Source organism: Mycteria americana, chromosome Z (assembly GCF_035582795.1).
Source record: "Mycteria americana isolate JAX WOST 10 ecotype Jacksonville Zoo and Gardens chromosome Z, USCA_MyAme_1.0, whole genome shotgun sequence".
NCBI classification, from domain to species: domain Eukaryota; kingdom Metazoa; phylum Chordata; class Aves; order Ciconiiformes; family Ciconiidae; genus Mycteria; species Mycteria americana.
The window spans coordinates 29,387,841-29,413,109 of NC_134396.1; the positions used below are offsets into that span (position 1 = coordinate 29,387,841).

Consider the following 25,269-nt stretch of genomic DNA (forward strand, 5'->3'; position numbering starts at 1 on the left):
AGATTGTGAAATTTTGTGTGTTCCACTAGAGAAAGCCAAGGCACAGTTTTCAGAAATGTTCTGTCCCAATAACTCTGACAATGCTTACTTGTTGGAGGTTCTGAAAATCAGGCATCTTGAATCAGTAGCTTAACATATGAACTGCCTCAAATGAGTTGGTCCTTCAAAGATCAAGTACAAAATTTTTTGGGTTTTTTTTTTTTTTTTTTTTTTTTTTGCCTGTTTTCTTCTTTGCCTTCTTTAAAAAACTGAAGGGTCCATGGCTGGGCAACTGGCAGAATAGAGAAGAATCTTGTTCTTCTAAATTCTTTGGAATTATATTATCATGTAGGTTAATAAAAGCATTTCTTGTATGATCTTTGCCACACTATCAGTATTTACAAGGTCACACCACAGCTCTTTGGTAATCAAAAGTGCAATTCTTTCTGTGACAGAAGGGCTATTTCCTGTGTATTACTCCCCATTGTACTTGCATGACAGGTTTAAGTCAGCACGGATTTTTGCTCTTAAAATCATCAGATAATGCAAACAAATATTGCTAGAAGTATCACACAGTTCTAAATTTGCAGAATCAACTACGTGTTTTGTAAGGACAATAGTGATTAACACTGACTAAAGTCATAACTGTGCACAAAAGACAGGATTAGGGTTGCACCTACAGAAGTATTTACTGCATTTGGTTATTGCTTGGATATGCAATAATGACATTTTATTAATTTATTTTTTTATTGTTAGAATTTTATTTTGCCATATGGAATAAAAAGAAGTGCTTAGCCTATTACATTTATTAATGTTAAAATGGGATTTGGAGCTGGAATATATATAGATACACATATACACATGTAGATCTCAAATATACATATAAATATTTTTAAATGAGATATGATACATTATAGGCAAACATCATTTGTTATTGTTCACTGCAGTTTATTAAAAACAAAAGTCATCTCACTGAAGCTGTTTTCAAAGCATTATTCATGTAGATTGCTCCAGGAGAAGAAGTCACAAATAACATGATATACTGAAGAGCAGATACTAAATTAAGCTCTCTTTGGCCGACAAGTGTCACCATTTAATTTACTCCAAGTCATTTTAAGTCCATTGACACTGACAGACATAAACTGTGTTTTAATAAAGATAGTACTTTCTGCTCCCAGGAATATAGATGTTCTAGAAAAAAAAGAAAAAGAAGTGTGAGCGCAAGTAAAGGTGTTAGATTCAGCTGTGAGAATACAAGTATGCACAGCCAATAATATAAGGTGAGTCAGGGCATTCGACTACTGTTTGGGCTGATTTATAGCCAGGTAGCATACTAGTAATTCCAATCAACATGCAGTGGGAGCTGCAGGAGCATAACACCCTTGAAAATAAGGCCTTGTATCTCCAGCTTATCACCCAGAACCGAATTTGGTGGACTTTTCTATGCCCACATTGTCTCCTATTTATTCTTTTATTCATATAATTTTCACATAAAATTTGTAGCAGACAGGAATGTACTCTTTTGAAATAGCCGGCAAATGCCAGACCCTGAAATGTAACCATTTAATTCCAGTTATTTAGTAACATAGAAATATATTCTTAATTTTAAATAAGTAACTAAAAATATGCCATTCATAATTTTCATAGGTCTACTTTCTACCTCTCACTGTGTTTGCAGACTACAGAACCCTTCCCCAAGTACTAGGTAGAATGGGAGTTTTCTGTCAAAAGCACAATGGCTAGCACAAGAAACTCCCACTCCTTGCCTGGAATCTCCATATGGTCTCATTTTTCATCCTTTAAAATAATATTAATACCAAAGTGGATGGAAGTGTTTCTGTGTGGACTCAGGACTAGGCCAGAAAGTGGTGCCTCCTGCTGTGCCCACGACTAGGCTGTGATAATCTCCCACTCCACAGTGAGCAGAGGGATATTCTTGGTTTGCCGTTCTTCACGACGAACAACTTTGGTAATACTTCCAAGAGCACTGACATGACTCACGTTCAAGACACTTTCCCTCATTGCAAGTCGCTTCCAAGAACTGCATTAAGTCAGTAAAGCTCAGTGATCTGGAGGCATTGCTCTGCATCTTGGATGCCCAGGTACGTGGTATAGTTGCTCCTCCCATACCCCATAGAGCTGAGATGATATTTGGGCCTGAAGAGTGCGGCAGTGCAGCTTGGCTAGGTGCACCAAGCCTGCGTGGTGCACCACGGTGAGTCCACACGGAGTTTAGAAACAGCTTTAAGTACTTCTGAAAATGCTGTCATCCCGTCTAACCAGCTTGTGTTGAGTGTTTGTTGTGGCGGAATTACAAAGCCAACATAGCATGGCTGCTTTCAATCAGCTGGTAAGAGCTTTGTGCGAGCGTGCATCTCGGCTGTGCTAATTTGCAGCACGCATATGCAGCGACTGGTCCAGCCTGCAGAGAAGGATCATTATGTTTGGATGACATTGTTCACTTTGTTTAGGCTTTTGCTGGCAGAGCCTGATAATTGGTAATCACTGTTCTGCTAGTGTTTATAACACTGAACTGCTAAAGTACATGACTTTTACCTGGGTTCTAGGCTTTTACCTTCAAGCCAACAGCCACACCAGCAGGTTAGAACGAGCAGGCTTTAGATTTGCTTTTCTAGATGTCGCTGACATTGGGATGGGAGAAAAAAGCACTTGTTGAGGGATCCCAATTAGCCAGGGTTCGACTTCCACCGGTGGTCCGAGGCACATCAGGCCCGGAGAAGCCAGCACGGCTACCAACGTTTCTTCAAGTACCTGGACCGCGTCGATCTTCCCCCGCTACCGCTTTCCCCTCTTTTTCTCACTACCGCTCCGCCCGTTCCTTCCCTTCAGGCTCGTCTCCGCGGATGATGTCCCGTGGGGACGGGCGCTCCCCTGCCTGCCGGCGACGCCGCCGAGGCGAGGCCGAGGTCCGCGCAGGGGCGGGGGGCCGAGGAAGCCCACGCCTGTGGCCCAGACTGGCGCGGGGGAGCGGGGATGGCCGCCGCGGGGGGCCCGCACAGGCCGAGCGCGCACCCTGCTGCTGGAGGGGCGCCGGGGCGGGGGTCCCACCGTTGGGCCCGACCGTCGGGTCCCACCGTTGGGTCCCACCGTCAGGACGCGCGTGTAGGGGCGCCGGCCGCGAACAGCGGGCAGGCGGGGGCGCAGGGCCGGGTCCCGCGGGCCGGCGGCCGTGCGGCGGCGGCGCTGCGGCCCCCCGGCGACCGCCGAAGCCGCCCCCCGGACCGCGGCCGGCGACCGCGGGGGCGGCCGACACCGGTGGGCGGGGGCGGCGGCGAGGGGCGGCTCCGCGCGCCCGGCGGAAGGCGGTGCGTCCCGCCCTGACGTCACGGCGCCCCCGCACCGCCGCCGCCGTCTGGCAGCCTCCGCCGGGCGCGCGGGTGCGGGCAGCGCGAGCGGGCGGCGTGCCCGGGTGCGCGGCGGCGGGAGCAGCGCATCGCCCCTCGGCTCCCCCGGGCTCCGCTCGGCTGCAGCGCGCCGCCCTCGCCATGTCGGTGGCCGGGCTCAAGAAGCAGTTCCACAAAGCGACCCAGGTACCGGCCCCGGCCGCGGCCCCGCGCGGCGAGGGCTGCACGCGTGGGCGCGTGGTGCCCGGCTGCGCGCGGGGGTGCTCGGCGGTGGGCCGGTGCTCGGCGGTGCGGTCGGGCGCCTGGTGCGGGGCTGTGTCCGGCTGTGCGTCCTGCGCCCGCGTGCGTGGGTGTGCACGCGTGTCCACGGGTGCGTGTGGGCACGAGCGTGCGCGGGTTCTCACTCGTGTGCGAGGTGAGCGGGTTTGCACGGACGTTGTGCGCGGGGGTGCGTCCGTGTGCACGGGCGCGCGTGGTGCGCGAGTGGTTCACAGGTTTGCATGAGCGCGCAGGAGCGTGTATGGTGCGCGAACGTGCACGGGTGTGGGTGGGTCTGCACGGGTGGCCACGGGTTTGCGTGAGTGCGTGGGCTGCACGGTGCACGCGTGCGTAGGGCCAAGGGGTTGCCGTCGGGCCGCCTCTGCCCCGTCCCCCCGGCTCCGGCCGCGCTGCGGCAGGCGGGCAGGGGCTCCCGGGATGCGGGAGCAGGTCCCGGGCAGCCCCCGCGGGGCCAGCGCGGGCACGGAGGGGGCTTCGAGGCAGCGTGGGTGGCCGCTGGGGCAGATACCCGCCGTGGGCCTCGGACCTTCTTTGCCGAGGGCTGCGTGCCGTGCTCCATCGGCGTTTGCCTGGCCTGACTTTGTAAATCAGCAATAAACATGAGCTTTTTGAAAATTTTGTTCTCTGGCTCCAGAGTACGGCCGAAATCTCAGTAATGAGGATCGGTCCTGTTCCTTTAGGCACGGTATTGCAGGAGGGTCGGGGTGGGTGTTTCACCAGTCTTCGAGTTGTTTCATAATACAAAATCTGTGTGCTATAGTCCGTAAGGGTACAATTTCTGAATCAGGTTCTGACTCAGCGTGCTTTGGGGATAAATCTAAAATGGTTTCGTAGAAGTCAGGGGAATTTCTTTGGATTTAGAGATTTGAGTCCGAGACCAGTGTAATATGCCTTTTTGGTTGCTTGTTTGCAACTAAATGCAAAATCTCTGGTTATTTCCTACTAATCGTCATTGCAGGCATCTTCAGGGAGCCGTCTTGGTCACTGCAAGCAGTCTGTAGGTGCAGGCATGCAAGATACAGCAGCTGTTACGCTTTTTAACACCTGCATTTTTCCCTTTCTTGTCCATCTCATCTCTTTCACCTGATCTCTTGTTGCACTGTGGGGAAATGTTCCCGAAAGAATGATCCCTAATACAAGAATTCATCCAAATGCTGATCCTCAATGCCTTGCAACTTACACCAATACCTGTTATGACTCTGAATGCCATGGGATATGTCAAGTTCTGCATGGGCCCATGCAGGCATCAAATGACATTGTGTCTCACCTTTCATACCACATTGTGCTGCATCATTGGTAAAACAAGCTTCACAAGAAACCTGGCGTACTCATGACAGATGTGGTGAGAAGCGGTTAAGGGTGCCTGAGCCCATCCTGCAGCACCCCTCTGCTGCTGCTACTTTGCTATTTCCCCCCCTGCTACCTACAGTGCTATCAGAAGCCCAGGAATCATCATTGCTGTACTGAGTTCTGGTACCAAAAATAAGAATTACAATGTCTGTGTCATGCACATTTAAGAAGCAGGCAAGCTGAAGTTCAGTTTTCAACAACAGAAGTCTCAGTTCTCCATTATTGTAAGCTAATGAGCATGCCTCTGCAACAGCAGAGGTAAACATCTTTTTTGGAAGAAGCATGGTGTGAAAGGTCTCTGCATGCTGTTCTGTCCTTCAGATGACACTCTCAAGCTGATTGTCATCTGTCATTTAGAAGGCAGGAAGAGTTTTAGCTGGCTGGAACCAAAATACCAGGTTTCTGATGCCAGATTTAGCAGCCTCACATCAGATGACCCAGGGATTTTGGGGCCCAGCCTTGACTTTCACAGATTGTATGCAGGCCATAAAGACAAATTCATGTATGAGAATGACTCACAAGTAGGTTGCAAGACTGATCTGTTCATTGGCTTGTTTTCAGTATGAGTGAGAAATCCAGGACTTAGTCGTGCTGACCTTGCTCTAGGGAGTAATCCTTTTGACTAGGGATTAATCCCCAGGTGAAATATGGATTGACATTGCCGGTATGAATGAAGCTTCCCAGATAGGACCAAAAAAATTGCAAGTTTTAAGAATACTGAATGATTCCTTTGGTTCTTATTCACATAAGAACTTGTGTATGATGTGCTGTCATAATAGAACCCTAAATCATACCAGGAACAATTTCAGGTTGCTGTGTCCTTTAACCCAGTTTAGCATTGTGAAGTCTTGAAGTCTCTGGTTTAGAGAGACTTCTTTCTGTCTTTAATGCTATTATTCTTCTTGTAACATTAGTACCCCTTACACACAGAGAGTTTATGGTTATGAGTGTACAATATTATTAATACAAGATACAGTTCCAGTTAGAAGTATAAAGATTTGTGGCACCATTTAAATGTTATAAAAAAGTTTTTCTTTCCTCCAGAAGAAGTCTGCTTTCCATAGCACAACTTAAAATTATGTGAATTCCATGTCTGGGTTGTTTTATACAACGTAAGCATTTTGGTTTAATTCATCGTTTTTTGACTTGTAAAATGTCCAAGTAACCTGCATGAAATACTGCCGTTCTGTTTTTTACTAGAAGCCATGCTGAAGAACTCAATGCCTGTCAAATTCTGTGCACCAACTGCAACAGCAGTGGGTCATTGAAAAGCAGGAGGAAACTTTGCTCCTTCTAGAATGAATGGACTGTTCACGCTTTTGCCTTTCAGAACAACTTTTAACGGTTTTACCTCTGTGCAGCATCATAAAGTCTGGAAGAAATATTCCTCAGTTTGTAAAAGGAGGGTGAGTCTGGAAGTCGTGACATTTCATGCAGAATTACAAGATGTTAGATTGACAAGTATGGAGCAGGTTAGATCATTCATTTACTGCTATTACCCACGGAGCACCTAAGAAGGAGAAGTAACCCCATTTGAATGTTAACTGTGCTGCTGCAAATCTGTGAGACATCCTGGAGCTAAGAAGATTGTTCCAAAGAGTGTTTTTCGAGAAATGGGTAACTAAGTGCTGTGCCACCAAATGGTCCCTTTTGATTTAGGCATGCAAACTCCTCTGCCATTAGTCCTATGTCAGTGTGACCAAGAGACTGTTGCTTCCTGCAGTTCTGTGTACAGTTTTAAAACCACCAGAATCATTTTGGGTGAGAGAGATTTGACAGTCTGGGGCATTTGAACAGAGTTGTTTTAAAATAGCATGAGCTTTGTTTCCACATGACTGCATTCATTGCATAATATGGCTCTTGTGAGGCACAGTCAAAACTAAGCTTTCAGAAAGTAATAATTTCATAGGGAAAGAAATGAACAAAAATGCTGGGAATGGCCACATCCGAGGTTCCCCTGGGAACCACTGAATAAATGTGACTGACATTTAAATAGCAGTCCGAATGTGGTGATTTGAACCAAAAGGCCTGTAATATGATTTATTTTCTACCACTGTATTCTGCTTTTATGATACAACATGGTTTAATTTATCTTAACACCAAGGCAGAAGTCACCAGTTTATACCGTTTTATAGAGATACAGGTTTATTACTGAAAGAAACAGCTGAAGAAAGGACTTCCACTCCACTCATAGTTGTCAGTAGCTTGTTACATGCCCTGACTTTTAGGTGGAAAGTACCCTGCTTCCCTTTTTAACAAGGCAGCCTGTGAAGGGCACAGTAAGAGATTGACCCTAGTGTTTAATAAGAAGCAAATGAGACTCCTGTCTTGCTATGCTATTAGCCACATAGCACAAAATCCTGTGGGCTTCATAAGGATTGTGCATTGATTCCAATCTGTGTACATAGGTTCATGTGCAAAAAAGAGCACATTAGGGTTGAGGCAGAGTTTGAAAACATCGATGATCTGTTTTGAAAGTGTCCTGAAAGAGTGTCTGCTTATTAGCATGGATCCAGCAAACCTTCTGAGTGTGTGCATCGAGTGTGAACTTGTGAGCAGTTCCATTGAAATCAGTGGGAATACGAGTGTGATGGAAATTCATCTCTTTGTCAAATTATTTTTATATTGTGGTTCATCTAGCTGAATGTTTTTTGAATTCCTTGGTCAGAAGCATGTAAAATATTTTTCACTGGAATGGGTGAAGAAATCCTCCTTTATATACAATGTTTTCTACACTTGCTAAACTCTCAAACTGCAACTATCCAATTGTTACCATTCGTTTCATACTGATAGAGAATGTGGACAGTGACGTGTTGATATCAGTATTTTCCTAAATCCCCATCAAGCCCCATATTCATATTATGTTCCTGACTGTCCCGTAATGTTGAGTGGGGCCTGGGCGTGCTTGCCACCGAGGCTTTTCCAGTGAAAGCACCTCACCTCTCTTTTCCAGCTGACTCTGATTGAAGCTGGACTCACACTGGGTCTGCTTATCTCCTTCCATGTTTCCTCTCAGCCTTACCCACCCAATTACGGTCAGTTCCCATGTATGTAAAGGTATGTATGTGAGCTGGTCTGGGAAGTTGGACAATGCTATATTTTTCCTAGTGTGGCTGCTGCACTGTGTGTTGCTTGTGTTGGACTTAAAGGGCTCCCTCCTCCTGTGGTGTGGAAGCTTGTGAGCAGGTGGAGGAAAGAGGAAAGAGAGCCTTTTGCAAGGTGGTGTGGCTCTGAGCATAGTGCCCAAACTGGCTGTTAGAAACCTCTCTTCCAGAGCCGTGTAACACTGGCAGTCTCGGTTTCTCTCAGTGGGGGGGTGGTACAGTTTGGGATCAAGGAAGAGGAGCAAATTTTTCATCTGGGAATGAAGACTATTTTTAGAAAAAATATTTACTTAGCTGTGGAGGGGATTATTTCCCCAGCAGGTAGGGAAATTCCTTCTCTTTGTGCACTCTAGCTTGATTGCCAGATACAGTATTCACATTTGGCATCATTCCCATGTGTCCTTTTATTGATATTACATAATTGAAAGGGTGAAAAATTGACCTTAATCTAAATTGCCCTGTAGTTGGATACTGTGTAACCCTTCTGAGTTGTTGATGGCTTAAACAGTCTGCTCCAGTTTCTAACCCTGTTTCTAAATCTATTTGAAAGAACTGCTGCTCTGTGTACAAAAAAGATAATGGCTTCTGTTTTGGGGAGGATTTCTCAAGCATCTGTCACTGCAGTATCTTTCCACCTGATATATGCAGTTTCCATTTTTATGTATGTATGTATATATAAAGGTGGAGCACTGATTGACACCCATTTGCAATTTTTTTCCCAGTGATCTGTGGATGCTATGCTCAAAACAGAGCCTGCATCAGATTTTTGTTTTATACCTTGACTTTCATCTTCACTGGAAGTATTAAGCAGCAAGGAAGAACTGGCTGTGGTCATTCATGCAAAACAGTGTCTTTAAGATTTAAATGTGCCCTCGTGACTAGCATACTGATTGATAGCATGCTTCATAAAAGTGCTGAAGCAGCGTAAACAGATTTAATGGAAGCAGATTTTGCAGAGGTTACTCTGCGGAAGATTCTGTAGTTTTATGTAGCTGTCAAGTGCAAATGTAAGGGAGGTGCTGGGGTGGTCTTACGATTTGTTATGGAGGATGGAGGGTCAAGGAGCTTGAACACTGACTGTCATGACCTAGTAGTGTGCCAGTGAAGTCTTTGACTTGAAAGCTCAACAGGAGGGAAGGCATTGAAAATCTACTTTGCAGGCCACAAGGGGCTGTTGCCACTCTATGAGTACATCTGAAGAGAAATCGTGAATGGAGAGCATCTGGTGGGAGTTGCCCTGATGAAGCAGGCCCATGGCCCTCTTCTCAGTGGAAGTCTGTGGTACCCTCAGGGGCAGCTGAAACATCCAACATTTTCTCCTGGAACTAAAAAGTCTTGCTTTGTGCTAATTTCTGGCAACTGCTGTGAATCTGGTCCTCATTTTCTTCTCACTTCGTGGTTCTCTGATGGACAATGGTGGTGCTAATCCTCTCTTAAATATATGGAGGGGTGCAGACGAAAGAAAACTGAGCTGCAGCATGGTGTTATTGTGGTCATCTTTGCGACAGCAGAATTACCTAGCCTTCAGTGTTTATCTAATCCTGCACTTAATCTTGGAGACAAAATAGTAGCTTTTTTTAAACCTGAGGTTATAGCACATGTCACAGGAATCCATCCAACCCGTCACAGAAGTGATAGGAATTAAAATAACTTTTTTTTTTTTCTCCTGAAGCAGAGAAAGAAGATGGAAGTTCATATTTGCTGTGCTAACATTTTTCACAAGCTTTCCGTTTAGGGAGGCTTTATAGACCTGTATGGGAGAAAATAAAAAATAAGAAGTGGCTGTTTGAAGTTCAGCATATTTTCAATTTGTCTATGGATGGAAACCACTGTGGCAGACCTGGACAGAATGATTCATGGATATCTAGTTGCAATTGATGTAATACTGATGATGCTCTTGTGCCCATGATGGAGGCCATATCGGTATAACTAAATAGCGTTTAAAAAAAAATTTCCTATTATGTAGGAAATTGGGCTGAAGTAGTTGTTGCAGCATCGCGTGGGTCACACCGAGGGCAGGAGTTTGCTCTCACCTTCTTTCCCCATCACGATTTTTCCACCAAAGAAGGGCTGTTACTTGATCCCAGCGAAGGTGCTGCTGAGGCAGCAGCAGCATAACCTTTCTAGTGGCAGTCTGTGAAGGTGACTTGGTGTGATGCCAGAGAGCCTCCTGAAAGAACGAGAAATTCAACCACTGGTTCGGCTAACGGGCCTGTCACCAGGGAAGGGCTGGTGAAGTGAATCCACATCTATTTCAAAATAGATAGGTGCCACTAGCTGGGTTCGTTGTCAGCAAAACAGCACGTATCATATTGATGTGATTTCCATTGGGCTGTGTTTTGGCCGTATGTTCCTTGGGTTTGTTATCGCTTTGTCAAATGGGGATACTATACTGAATCCTTTGTAAGCAGAAGTTCTAAAATAGAGAAAAATGTTGGCTTTCCCCCCGTTTTTCCCCTACTCTGACTGCAGAAAAGCACTTCACACTGTTGAAATGTTTACCTCCTTCTCTGCCTTCTTCATCTTTTTGTGGATTTCAGTTTCATTTTTTGATAATTTGTGTTATTTATTTATTTATCTATCAATTGTTATTTTTTTGATTGCCTAAATTCCAGTTCTTACTGACTGCAAAAAGTCTTTAAATGTGAAAACAATTTATCTAAACATTTTGAAATAGGGCTTGTTTTTCACCTTTGTATTAAGAAATTCGGTTAGTGTTGTGCAGTAACACTGAGGACACAATTTATTTTCCATTTTAAAGTATCCTTGTGCACTGGACATCACTTCTGTTCTGCTTCTGTGGGGAAGAGTGCCATCACAACAAAATAGGGTGATAACAGAACATGTTCCAAAAGAGGTGAAGGTTTGTTTTGCTTTTTTTTTTCCCCTAGAAAGAAAATTCTCCTGAAAATTAGTCTTGATTTCATCTTTTATGACTTTCAGTAGACTAACAGGACTTGCTCTTTTAAGCAGCACTAGCCAATTCAATATTTTTGCTGAGTTCTTTTCCAGTCTGTGCAATTTTCAGCCTTCAAGGTATGTGCCAAAAATTCCTTTTCATGCAAAATCAATCTAGATGCAGCAAAACAGTTAATAATCATAAGATATAAATGTCAAAAATAGTCTTGGTCTTTCCAGATGAGTCACTTAGAGCTTGTCCGTCTTGGAAATTTATGGCATCATAATCTAAGGACTGAGTCTGAAGTGCTGCAATTTTACAACTATAACTCTACAGTGAATGGATTTCTTTCTGCCAGTAGAAGAACAGCTTTTCAACTTAATTGATTTTGTTTGGAAAGGGATCTGAGGACAGCAGACTAAGCCCCATCCTTCCATTGGAATGAGAGTGCATACAACTGGCCAAGGCATTAGAGATGACCAGTTAGTGTATTTTTCTCAACTAATTCACCAGCTGAATTTGTGTTTCTCTAGGAATGCTATCTTTGGCATTGAAACAGAGTTAGTTAAACCTGGGTCTTGCTCCAGTTGAAGTGAAAGGAGGTTTCAGTACTTAGGAGCAGGTTCTAATTGAGTTTTCTGTTGGTTGCTTCATCCCATTTCTTGCATTGGCCAGGAATGGATGGAATTTGATTTTACTTTCTACTATTATGAAAGAAAATAAGAACTTTTAAAACAGAGCTGAGGCACGAGGAAGGTTCAATAATATGCAAATATTTTTAGGAACCAAAATGTATGAATGTGGAAATGTGCCTTGACATGCACAATAACTACATGCCTACATGGTTTACTGATTAGACTCCATAATCCAAGGAGCCTTCCACAAGGATTAGTGAATGGAAGTTTGTCTCTCAGGAAGGATGGCTGGATCTTATGGTACCTCTATTATTTATGGTCTAAATTTGGTTTTTAAAATACGACCATATTGCTCTGAGGCTGGTGGGGAAATCTCCTTCCTTCTCCACAAAGGTGCTGAAAAACATCTTGCCATATATGAGGCAAATCCACCACTGTCAGAAGTGGATATGACTGTTGCAGGCAGTAGGCATAATATGCCATACATCTGGCCTGTCTTAAGTATAGACAGGTAAAATGTGAATTTCTGGAGGAGGGGAAGACTTAATTGCTGAAAGCAGAGGCAAGCTTAGATAAACAATGTAGATCTTTAACTTTTTTTATGCAGAAAAATATATTTTCCACTGTCAATTTTGTTTGGTTTGTTTCACCTATGTAAACTGCTACAAAAAGGGCACATGGCAGCAAAAGTTAAGCTTTGCATGGTAGGAATGGGATTCTCTTATGAAAGTAAGAGCCACAAATACCTGATATCAAAAGATACATAACTTCTTTTCTTTGTTTTGCAATGTTGTAATTCAAAATAATTTAAGTCAGGGTGATTTGGGACCTGTGAGTTTCACAGATGTCACATCCCTCCTTAAAGGTCTGCATTAGCATGTTTCAGAATGGCTGCATTTTGATGGCCAAAAAACCTGTAACGCTTGAAATAGACTGTAGAGCTTTTGGTGTTCTCTGGAGAGTATTCTGGCTTTTATTTAACTGTAAAGATGGGTGGGAGTAAGATACCCTAAAGGAAGATGAACGAGGATGAAAGAGTGGGGAGGTCCTCAACAGGAATGTTGAAAACTGAGCCGAGGCAAATTCTGTGCTCCGGTATGTATGGATAACTCTGACAACAGGCAGCAGAAATGGCAGGCATTATTGAATAAAGCCAGCACTTGCTATTTCCTGCTTCATTAGCCTATGGTATCCAGGATCCTCAGCTCCTGATCTGGACACTGTGATACTGTGTATTCCAGCGCAGGAGAAAAGACGATCAGTGTTCCCAAAACACATACATCCGAAATAACACCAGTGGGTTAAAGAGGTCACCGTGGATTTAATGTCTGTCAGTATACGTGGAATCAAATGTGACTAAGGAGGGGAAAAGCCAACATTGTTTCTAAGATGACGAACCCATCTGTTGCAGATTTCCTGTCTCACGGGGAGAAAGAATAAGGAAAAGGAAATACTCCTCCGCTGCTCTGATTTGGGGATAGTCTTAACAAAAGCTGCTGGATGGTCACTGGAAAATAAGCGCTCCATGACTCAGGTGCTTGTTCCTTCTCCTAGGGAGAGTTTGATGTCCTGAGCAGGCTGGCAGAGCCTTTATGTTTTGCACATGGAAAGATTCCTGGCTTTCCAAAGTCGGGAAAGACTGCCAAAGGTTCTGCTAGGTTTTGATCAGCAAAGTGCCTGCTTCAAATCGTTGACTTATTCAAACAGTTCAGTGAAGTTCAAAACTCTCCTGGGCAGAAGCTGAGCTCTGTGTTAGTGTATTTCTGGGGCTCTCTGCAATGCCCTGACGTCTGTGCTGGGGCCTGAGGTGCTGTCAGTGACTGAAAGTACCTGTCTAGGCTGCACAGGCAAAATGCAGTAACAGATTTACTAGCTATACAGATGTATAGCTTTTAATGATTGAACGCAAGATTGTCCCAGTTTGTCGTGCTTCTCCATAACCCGGATGTAGGGGGTAGACTCTTACTTTAATGTGAGAAAGCATTGGTGCAGACTCTAAGATAAGAGTTTCAGTATATCTTTAGTTTTAGTATATCTTTTTCTAAAGGAAAAGAGTGGAACCACATGAAGAGTTGAAGGACAACTCTTTCATCCTCGTTCGTCTTCCTTTAGGGTATCTTACTCCCACCCATCTTTACAGTTAAATAAAAACAGAATACTGTGTTTTTTTCTGCTCTGTGCTGCTTAGGGCTTAGCATAAGTGACTAAATTATATATCCTCCTTCCCCATATCACCGGTAATCTCTGGACATATGTGTGTTTGTGGCACTTAAAGTCTAGAAAGCCTCAGCTCCAGGAGCTGGGATTTTGGCTGTTGTGTTTCTTGATGCACATCCTGGAGGTACTGGCCAAGAAAGCAGCTGAGCATGCTTGGGTTGAGTTTCTGACTGGGGCCTACTGGTACCACTGCAGAATCCATTTTAATAATAAAATAAGTTCCTGAGATAAAACCAAATTGGAATGTGGATGGACTCAAATTTGAAAATATTTGCCAAACTATAGGAGAAAATTTAGTGATGTCCAAGGGCTGACTTTACTGTCATATCTGTTGCTGTAATTTTGGCTCCGGTAGGGTAATTGCTGATTTACTCCTCTCATCTTGAGAACAAGACCACATCCCAAATCATACATTAAAATCAGCCATATGGGATTTCTAGCAACTTTTATAAAAAGCAGACAGTCTTCCTAAGCAGATTTGGAAGGCTCTCTAGAGACATGCAGACATGGTGCTGTTATATCTTGTTCACTTGCATTCTGTGAAGGACTTTTTCTCTCTCTTCTTGCACAGCACATTGGAGCAAGAGAGGCTTGAAAATTTAATGAAGCTGCAATAAAACAGACTATTCTAGTTCCATATTTTCCTCATTTGTGTTTGCAGATTAACTACACTTGTGTCCAGGGAAACTTCTTCATCTACAAGAACTTAAACAGATTCACTGCTGTAGACTTTTTTCCCCCTGATTTCCTCCTGGTATTTCTTTCAAACCTTTGTAAAATATTATTACTGAGAATTGTTTTTCCTTTAAATGCTATATTCATTTTCTTGCAATAAAATTAAATTTGGGAAGGTAAATTAAGCAGCTGGGGGAGAAGCCATGCATATCAAATGAGCTTTTTGTTAAAGAATGAAGACCAGATCAGGAATATAACTAACAACCCTGTGGACAGCTGAGCCAGAGGCAAAACCTGCTTGAATCTTAGGGCTTTTGAGAGCATGTGAAGGAGCAGGTAGCAGAGAGCCAGCAAGAGGGAAGAGTAGGACCAGGTGTTGACGTTGCATGCTGTGTTTTAGGAATTTTATTAGCACTACACCGAAGACTTAACAGAAGAACATGTGAGGGAGATTATGACTCTTTTACTCTAATGCAATGTCATGTAAGTAGTCATGGTAGGCCAGCACACTGTGGCTGTTATCACTGTCAGAAGTCAGCAGTTGGTTGGGGTGTCCATTTTCTGGCTTAGTCTCCACTGTTGCCCTTGAGAGTGACTGGGTTTGTGGTTATAGATTTAAGATGTGCAAAGCTGGAATGTCATGGTGTGAATAAGCATGGATGAGCTAATGCCAACCTGCTGCTTAGTATTCCCAGGTGAGAGCTGAGAGTGCTTTGAAGTGTCGTTACCCCATTTTTGCTTGCATGGGCTTGCCTTGGAGATTACCTTCTGTACATTGAAGAAGGAAGTAATAGCCATTTCTGGCTGCCCTATGCTAAGCTATGGGGAAGCCGTGAGGGAAAGATATAGGAACTAAGTCCTATCCTACCATAGATAAACCTACCTCCCTGACAAAAAAGCCCAGGGACTGGGGGGGGGGCGAGAAAAAAATAAATCAAAGCAGAGTTACAGCAACTTTGTTTCCTGCCACAGCCCTCCCCAGCCTGTGCCAACAGGGAAGACTCTGCAGTGCAGTCTTCTGCAACCACTTATCTTCCTACATCTCTGCTGCAAAGTGACCAGGAGGGAGGGAAAAGCGACTTTTGCCTCTTTTTCTGTGCCATCCTTTGACATCTGAGGAATTTCTGGCAGCGTTTGTGGGCCTAGTTTCCTCTGCACCATCTCAATGTCACCAAGGAGCTGGGACTTAAGCAATTAAGTCATTGGGGCTATGATTGTGACTCCTTGGCTCTGTGATGACTCCCAGAGCTCAGCATGCATTGAAGCCTGAACATATTGATGAGTGGGGTGAAGAAACCATTAACAATGGTCTAATTCCTTTTCTCTGTGTGATGGGACATTTGTATCCCTGTAATAAGATGATACAGTGTATAGCAGTAACTGCAGCAAATACACTATTTTACTATGTATCTCATTATATGTCTCTCTGGTTCTATAGAGTCATTGTGACCTCTGCAGTCTTGCTTGATAGGGATGTGTGGATGTCAAAATTTTCAAGGCTGCTTGGATCTTTGAAGTTTTCAGAAAGCCCTTTTTGTTACAGAGTGCATTCATGTAAATTGGATAGATATTTTTTTTTTCCTTAAATCTTTGTAAATCAAATGTCAGCTCCGTGGTGTACTTTACTGTCATGCTGCAGAAAGAATGCTTATCTATACTTATGCAAATAGCCTTCATGAGAGATCTGTTCCTTCTGTTTACTTGTGTTTTCTAGGGCTATTTTAATTTTCTGTGCATAAGACTTAATGGCATCGCTGAGCAGCATTGCAAGTGATCTTGGTTCTTTAATATGAACTAATCACTTGCAAAGAATTGTCCAAGCAGTGGACCTCAACCTGAATAACCTGTGTTGTATTTCTTCAGTGGAGTGTTCAAAGGAGCTGCACGCAGCAGAGGTCCAGGAAGGCATGTGTCTAGGTAACAACACAGAAATTGCTTTGCCCTCAGACTGCTATAGCTCATGCTGCAAATAACTGTAAGGACAGGCATATCCCAGTGGCATCCTACATATACACCTAGTCCTCTACCTGTGTCCTTGCTGCTCTGTGGACAAAACCAGAGTGTGACAGACGCTTCCTTTATACACCTTCCCAGATGCTTCCTTTATACACCTTCCCAGATGCTTCCTTTATACACCTTCCTAGATGCTCCCTTTATACAACACTAACTTGCTATGCACAGTTTTACAGCTTGATTGCTTGAATGACATAATGAAAAGTAGCTGTGCCACTGAGACTAACCCAGTTTTGCCTATTTTCAGATGCCTTGGCAGTTTGCTGCTTTTGGGGTGATGCTGTATGTGGCAATTACTCTTCCTCTGTTCTGGTCCTGGTCCTCTCTCAGGAACTATGAAACTCCTAGGAGCCATATAAATACATTACTTGTACTTGCTTTTTTACACTACAAATGTGTTTGTTTTTGTAGCAGTTCTTCTGCCCACATAACCCTCATCTTCCCTGCTAATTTCACCTCCGCATGCTCTGTGGAAAGGTCTGTGAGTCACTCTCTGCTTCTCTGCATTTGGAGATGGATTTAAAATTCTTGAATCCAATTAGAGTCTCCCCATAGACAGGCAAGCCTTTTTCATTTCAAGTTCCTCTGCTTTACTTGTTCTTGTGGAACTAGCAGTGAAATTACTGCAGTGCATCCCCAGATTCACAGATCTGTATATGATTATGTATCAAGCACTCCCAGCCATGAGGATGTGCACATTATACTCAGACAAAGGAGATACGTGCTTTTGTGTATGTGTCCATCTTTTTCATGTGTCAGCATAGGAGATATTTAGATGTGTACATCCTGCCTTTGGTAATCTGCAGCACCTCTTTGGGCAGACTTTAGAATTAAGTGGTAGGTCAGAGAAAATGACAAGCTACTGCTACCATCTGACCAGTGCGAAATATCTAAAAATGGTGCTTCTGTTGTATATGTGTCGGCTGCAAACACAAACAAAAGGGCAAAATGTAGATACTAGCAGAAAAGACATTAGCAAGCTTTTTTGAGCAGACTTAAGCAGAGCATTATCCTGTTACAAATTAAGGGATGAAAGTGGCTTCTGAAGAGGTGATTAATATTTTATGTTGCATATCCAAGATGCAAATTATGGTAGTTTAATGAGAGAAGCAGTGCTGTTTTGATATATAGCACAGTCAGCCGTGAACATTTAAAAATCATGAGGTGGGCCATTATGATACTGAGAAGCTGGATTAAAAGCATGAGTTTAAAAAAAATACTTCTGGACGGGTTTTGTATTGTTCTTGATTTGAAGCTTTGGGTGTTCATGTTTCCAAACCTTCCAACAAGCGCAGAGGCCAAATGCTTACTTTAATAGTCCATGAAGTAGACATTTTCAAGTAATCATTTGCCTCCAAGTTCTGGAGCTTTTAGGAAAATACTAAATAAAATTGCAAGATTTCAAAGTAATAAAAGCTCAGAAATTTCAAAGTCAGTAAAGTGCATTCCCCCATAGATTAAGTATAGTATATGGCCTTTTTCTTTCTGTTGTTGGTGTTGGGATAATATCCTTTCCAACAAGTGACCTCAGCCGCTCCTCGTAAGTCTTGCCCTCGAGGCCTTTCACCATCTTGGTCACCCTCCTCTGGGCACACTCCAGTAGTCTGATGTCCTTCTTATATTGAGGTGCCCACAACTGCGCACAGTGCTCGAGGTGGGGCCGCACCAGTGCAGTGCAGGGTGGGACAATCGCCTCCCTCGACCAGCTAGCTGTGCTGTGCTTGATGCACCCCAGGACATGGTTGCCCTTTTTGGCTGCCAGGGCACACTGCTGACTCATATTCAACTTGCCACCAACCCAAACCCCCAGATCTCTTTCCGCGGGGCTGCCCTCCAGCCTCTCATTCCCCAATTTGTATGTATAACCAGGATTACCCTGTCACAGGTGGAGAATCCTGCACTTGCTCTTATTAAATTTCGTAAGATTGGTGATTGCCCAGCTCTCTAGTCTACCCAGATCTCTCTGTAAGGCCTCTCTACCCTCAAGGAAGTCCACAGCTCCTCCTAATTTAGTATCATCGGCAAACTTACTTAATGTACATTTGATTCCTGCATCCAGATAATTTATAAAAACGTTAAAGAGCACTGGCCCTAAAATTGAGCCTGAGGAACCCCACTGGTGACTCGCCTCCAGCCTGATGTGACCCCATTCACTGTAATTCTTTGAGCCTGACCCATCAGCCAGTTGTTCATGCAACATACTATGGACTTGGCTAACTGTATGCTGGACATTTTGTCCAGAAGGATACTGTGAGACACAGTATCAAAATCATGGATAATGGATGCTTTAATTAAGTACTACACATCCTCTCCATTGCATAATGTTTTTAACTATTTATGTTCACAACAGCAGAATGTGAAACTTCTTTAACCAATCCTTAAGACTGTCAAGAAAATTACTCTCGAGCCCCCTATAAAGTTTACTTCAAATCTCACCTCCTCCAGTTCTACTTTGTGAATTGTTTTGCCATATATAAAACTCTAGAGATGACTCACTTGCACTGGGTGATATCCTGATCTACCCGAGTGGAGTAGTTTCATAAAAACAGCAGGATTGCAACTCGGTTCTTCTGCACTAAGTAGAGGGAGTCAGCTCCAGATAAATTTCACAAAATGAGCTCTGCATGTCAGAGACTGCCTATAGGGTATTGTTCAGTGGCAGTGGGAAAGGAAGGCTCTAGCTAAACAAGGATCACTGTACCAATATGGAAATATTAGTATATGACCCTGGCAAATACCCAAGATTGCTGTATTAACAATACCATTGTGATTAAAGCCACTGTGAAGCCCATACAAGTAAAACAAACTATAGAAGAAAAAAGTGGTTTGCTGCTTCTCTGCAAACGGCTTATTTTGGCAGAGGTCTGGAGGTCAGGAGTCAAGTCAGTTCCCAGCCAACACTTAGATAGTTGTGACAGGGCAAGTGTGCATTGTAGGTCTGCCTGAAGTGGTGGGTGTGAAAAAGGAAGGACAGGAGGATGGTCATGTAGTGTCACTCACACTGGCCAAAGAGCCTGAAGCAGTAATGAGTTATGGCTAGCCTGGGGGATAGACCAGGCTGCAGAAGGCTGGTCAGGGGTACAGTGTCTATGTATGACTTGGAGATCAGCCCAGATCTCCAGGTTCTTAGAGGATGCAGGGCCTGGTCTTCAGGCACTGTGCAAGTGATGACAATGTTGCGCTTCCTGAACCATTCGGTTGTGCTTTCAAATTTTTCATCTAGGCTCAAGGTTTTGATTTAAGGCTAGGAAGACAGATTCTGATACGTTAAAGTAAACAGGAGCTTGTGAGATAGATATTTATACATAACATATCAAACTTTTGTATAGGTAATTCCTGTAGCTTAATTCATTCCAACTACAGAAGACGTATGGAAGTTTTTAAGCTCCTAAAATCCTAATGTTTATTATTGCTTTATTGTAATATTATAAAATTTTTGTTCTGTGTATTTTGGGAAGGAAAATACATTATTTTTCTACTTCAAGTTCGGCACAGTGATTTTCTTTGAACTTGAATTCTCAAATAGGTGGTTCTTCCTTGAGCTACTTCTGACATGTTGAAGAATATTCAAAACACAAATACTTTAAAAGTTTGGTGAGGACATGGAATAATATATCCAGTGATGATGCCAGCCTCTGTGGTGGTAGTGGGAACAGCTGTCTGTGAGGTCAGAGGTAAGTCAAACTGAGAGGGTTATGGCGTCTTCTTTCACTAGTAAACAATAATTGAACAATAGTTAAAGCCCAGTTAGGCTTGTGATATATTTAAAGCACAGATATGTGCTTGGGAATAAGTATTCTCTGTATGAGTAAATGAAATATAAGTAGATATATGTGGCTTTGTATCTTGGAAGACACTCCTCTCGTACTGATTTTCCTTCCTGATCCTCGCTGATAAGTTCCAAATCCAGTGTGTCTTCTTTTTGCTGGTGAGGCCACTGGCTGATTTGTCCTGTGGAGGTGGTTCTTGCTAATAAGTAATCACGTGATACAGGAGTAATACTTTAACACCAGCTATAGAATGGAGCAATTTTTGCTGAGAATTACAAATTTTCACAAAATTTTTGTCAAGTGTTGATAGACTGCAACCTTTATCCAGGAGATGTAGAAGATGTAGACAGAAAGTTCTTACAAGCATTTGATTGGGGCACAGAAGTTTCAGTTTGCGTTTGCAAGCATTTTTTAAGCCAGGGTTTCGTTGATTGTCTGCCGTTCTTTCTTAAGCAGCCTCAGTTTCTTAGAGTAGAAGAGGTTATTTAGAAGTGAAAGGCTCTGAAAGCAAGAAAGACATCCAGTGACACTGCAGACCACGGCCTACTTTGTGAGCAAGTACGGTATAGCGTTGTAAGAGCAAGGGAGCTCTTACAGTGAGAAAATTCTGAAATTTTCAGGGTGAGAAATTTTGTCCCTTTCATAATGCCGGAGAGGACCACGTCCTCTGGGCCCTTCCCTGAAGCCCTGATGCTGCCTTAGTCAGCAAACTCAGTTTTGATTCAGATAGCTAAGTGAGAGACCCTCAGCATTAGGGATGCAAGTGGTAGCAGAATTACTGTTGGGGGAAAAAAAAGGAGAAGGCTTCGGTGGAATATCACTCTGGAAAACCCTGTGTTCAGGAGACAAGAACAGGTTGAAGATGAGCAAAATGGTGAGGATTAGTGGACGAGACTGGTAGGTGCAGCCTCACTGGCATTTTAAACCAAATAAGAGTATTTATTATCCGTGTTCTCAGGACCTCCTGTGGAAGCTCTCTAGTTGTGCAAGTATGAGAACTGAGGACTTAATTTTCCTAAAAAAGGGATATTGAGTAAGTCCTTTCATATAAATAATGGCTTTTTCATTGGAACAGAAAAAAAGACCTCTTGAAAATTTAAGTTTTCGTTGTAAGCTGTCTAAAAGGGAGAAACACAAACATCCAGAACACAAATGCTGGGGTTAAAAAATATACATTTTTAGAGTTGTTCTGAGGGAGGAAAAATGCTGATGCATTTCCAGATGGGGATGCAGTCTTTATAGCAAATGCTGGCACACCACAATAATCCCCTTCACGTTCACACAAGTAACTTTAGGAAATGTTGGTAACAATTAATTAAGAAATGAGTCATGCGTGGTAATACACAAATACTTTTGACCGTACAGTCCAAATTACACCAACGACAATTGGTTTTTCAGTCTTGTTTTGTGCAATGAGAGCGTCTTTGTGACGCGATGATGGCTAAAGTTCTGATACATCTCAGGCTCTGACATGTTCAGTGACGCTCTTTATCAAAGTGCCACAGCACAGCTAAGCCACGGTAACTGTTGTATTGCATGCTTTTAGTCTGCAGCAAGCACAAATTCAACTTAATTTAGTAAATAATTTTAAACTGCTTTTGAGCACTAACCTCTGCAGAATCCAGCACTGTCAAAGGCATTATTCATTGTTCAAGGCTTTTAAGCTTATTATCTTTTCTCTGCTTTTCTCCCCCCCAAACTGTGTGGAGGTCTACAAAGGGAATCTGAAGAAAGTGGATCTGTATGGAAGATCCAAGATAATTGTGTTTTGTAGGAATAGCGTATCTGATTAAGACAGAAAGGGAAATGATTTGCAGGGTATTTTGGAAGTTCAACAGCATCAATAAAATAATAACTTTGTAATTTAACTTTATATAGAAAAATAAATTTAACATTTCGGTCATGTTCAAAATACCCAAATCTCAGTGCACGTGCTTCAGATTTAGGTACTTGCTATGCCAAGTAGATGAATTATCAGTGAACTAAGGGTTAAATGAGTTCTGATTTATTGCAGTCTATAGGTAGAGGGAAAGAAAAAAAGGTTACTCCGTTTGTCAAGGGAGGTTTCAAATGAAACAGTAAAAATAAGTACATTGATTTGTTGGCTTTATGGATGAGACAACATAAATATATTTATTTTGAACTTTGGCAATTTGGGAATCACAGAAGAAGATATTCAGCTGAAAAGCCAGTACTGACCTGAAATTTGCATCAGTATGTTAATGGTGCCTGTCTGTGGGACTTTACAAGGTCACATTTCTTCTAGGCTTCCCCAGAACACTGCTGATTTGAAAACTGAGTCTTCCACTATTCTTTGATTCATGCTTACTTGCGCAGAGATCAGTGACATTGGAACAGTGATGCCTGTTTTGGCTGGAAGCACTTTCAGTCAAGTCTGTGGCTTCCAGCGTAGAGTGTGCTATGTGTTGGTGTCCCAGAGCATATTGCTCCCCTGTGACCTCTCCTTTAAGGTGAGCTGCACTTACTCTCAGCTCTGGCTTTTGTTTGATTTCAGCCTAAGAAAAAGCTCTCTGTGGAGAAGCTTGACTGTAGTCTACTTTTACCTTTCTTCCAGCAGAACGTTATTTAGTTTACATCCCTTTTCCATTCAGTAATATTTTAAATGTCCACCACAAAAGGGAGGCTGAAGGAAATCTTGTATTTCTGTATTCCATCTTTCCTTTGAGCTCTCCTGATACTGGTCTTAAAGAGGCATTGAAAAAGATACTGACTTTCAGGAATTAACAACACATGCTAAGAGAAGAAAAGAAATTCAGACTTTTTGAGAAGTCCATCTTGGCATAATCATGTTGCAATAAGCTGGTGGAAGACAAATCCGATACTGTTCGTGTATGTGGTTTGGTGGTGTATAAAAACACAAGCATACAGGAAAATACAGAGCATTCACAGAAGTATCAATATGACACCTGCTTTTCTGTAAAAACATGTAATAGTAACTTTGTTGAAATAAGGTGGTCTTGGTAATACTGTATAATAGTAGTATTATCATTTAAGATTAATTCTTGCCATTGCGGTGAAGTCCAATGAAATTTAATACGAACTTGAATTGCTTCTATCAACGTGGCATTCACTGTTTGGTTCTTCAGTCTTTTTATAGTACCTTCTGTAGGGCTCATTTTAATTTTTGATGGAATCATATACATTTCTTGTACACAGAGGATTAGTTTGCTTTTAACAACAAAACAAGAACTTAGCTAATTTGTACTGTTGAACTAGTGGAAAATAGTCACCATTTTCAGCAGCAGATAAAAGGTTTATTTTCTTTTTTTTTTTTTTCCACTAAAAGATTTCTTTTTTAAAAATAGCACCACCGGTTGCCTACTAGATGAACAAAATTACCTCTCTTTCCAATGATGAGAAACACTTGTTTCAGTGGGGAAATCCAGAGCTTCAGCCAAGTACTTGTGGCTTTCATTTTTATTAATTTTCAGTTTTGCAGACTAAAGGGGAAAAAAATTGAAACAGAAATTTGCTTAATTGTTTATCCTCAGTTTTTTCTTGTCTGGAAGACAACCACAGGGAGATGTGGAAGCTGGGAATAGCATTGTCATAGCCAGACCAGAAGCCTGGCAGAGTTCTACTAACAGCAGTGTGATTTAGCTTTTAGCATCATCTCTCACTAGGAATGAGGTGAAACTGTGATGTAATAGAGAAGGGAAGAGGCTATTCTGAGTGCTTATGTTATATATACCATCCCTCTTCACTTAGTTATCAGTGCAGAGTGATGCCAGTAGTTCGAAGGGAATTGAAGAGTTCACGACAGCCTGTTCTCTGCCTTGCCACCTTGTGGCAGCTGGCTTAGGGGTGAGCTGGAAGCAGTGATGCATTGGACACATATCCCAGGACTTTCCTGCTGAAAGTCTGCAGGGATGTTTAAGGCAAGTTGGGTGATCTCAGTGGTAAGAGTGCCCCTGTCATTCTAGATCCTGCTAAATCTCTTTGACAGAGATAAGTTGTCATTAGGGCTTATAAAAAATTCATAACCAGGAGTGTTACGCTGCTGAAATGAATTTTAGACTGCTGATGGGTTGAAGCGGTAGGAGACAGCAGTGAGAATTTCTCACTTGTGGAAGTCCTGTACTCATACACACTGTACAAGGTACCAAACAAGTTTTTGTAGATGGCCCCTAGAAAGGTGCTCACTCGACTCGGCATGATCATGTATGGTATCTTAGGATAATTCAGCGTTAAGCTTGGGCTGTGATTCTGAAAGACTTTGAGCTCTCAGTCCATAAAGTCTTTGTTCAAGATGCCAGCAGTATGTCCACTGCCATTTCAGTATGTTCTTAGAACAAAGTAATCTGGCATCATCAGTTGACTCCTTGCCTGTCACAAGAGCCAGGAAATGGAACAGACTTTGTTACTGTCATGTCGGGCTGGATCCCTTCTGTAATTGAAAGTGGTGGGGAAAATTGCCGTTGTCTTCAGTGACCGGGAGATCAGTCTTAGATTGAGTGTGGGCTGGTTAGAAATGAAGGAATTTGTATTTCGTTACCAACTTCCCCAGGCATGTCATGCCATGGTCTGTCTCTGTGGTAATTTGAGAGCCTGGTAGCACACAGACACACAATGTGGGGATCTGAATATCCACTGGTAGCCAGAAAATGGCTTACGGACAAAGTTATTTAACTGGCATTTTATTACATAAAAAAATGTGTCCTAATATTTTGTGTATTCTCTGTGCTGACTAGACAAGTGGCTAGCACTTCAAATAGTGATGTAAATAGAGACTGCCCAAGGGGAATAGTGACATCGTAAGTGTAAGTTCAATTTTATTTTCCATTTAAAGCTCACACTCTTGCAAAGGAATAAAATGTTAATAACACTTTGCTGTTCGGACGTGGCATTTTTAGGGTACAGAGAACACAGCTACGATTTCTTACGCTTGCTATTCCTTCACCTTCTCATTATTAATAGCTTGGAAGCAGAAGCAGTTGGGAATTTGCAGTCAGATAAACACTG

General features: G+C 42.8%; 1 protein-coding gene across 1 annotated transcript in view; it reads left to right on the forward strand.

The window, feature by feature from the left end:
* Window positions 1-3,332: 3,332 nt before the first annotated feature.
* Window positions 3,333-25,269, forward strand: part of SH3GL2 (SH3 domain containing GRB2 like 2, endophilin A1) — a 100,343-nt gene continuing 78,406 nt past the window's right edge. The window contains exon 1 of the mRNA XM_075527401.1: window positions 3,333-3,530. Within this exon, the coding sequence (XP_075383516.1) occupies window positions 3,486-3,530 (45 nt within the window). The 5' untranslated portion in view covers window positions 3,333-3,485. The remainder of the gene's footprint in view (window positions 3,531-25,269) is intronic.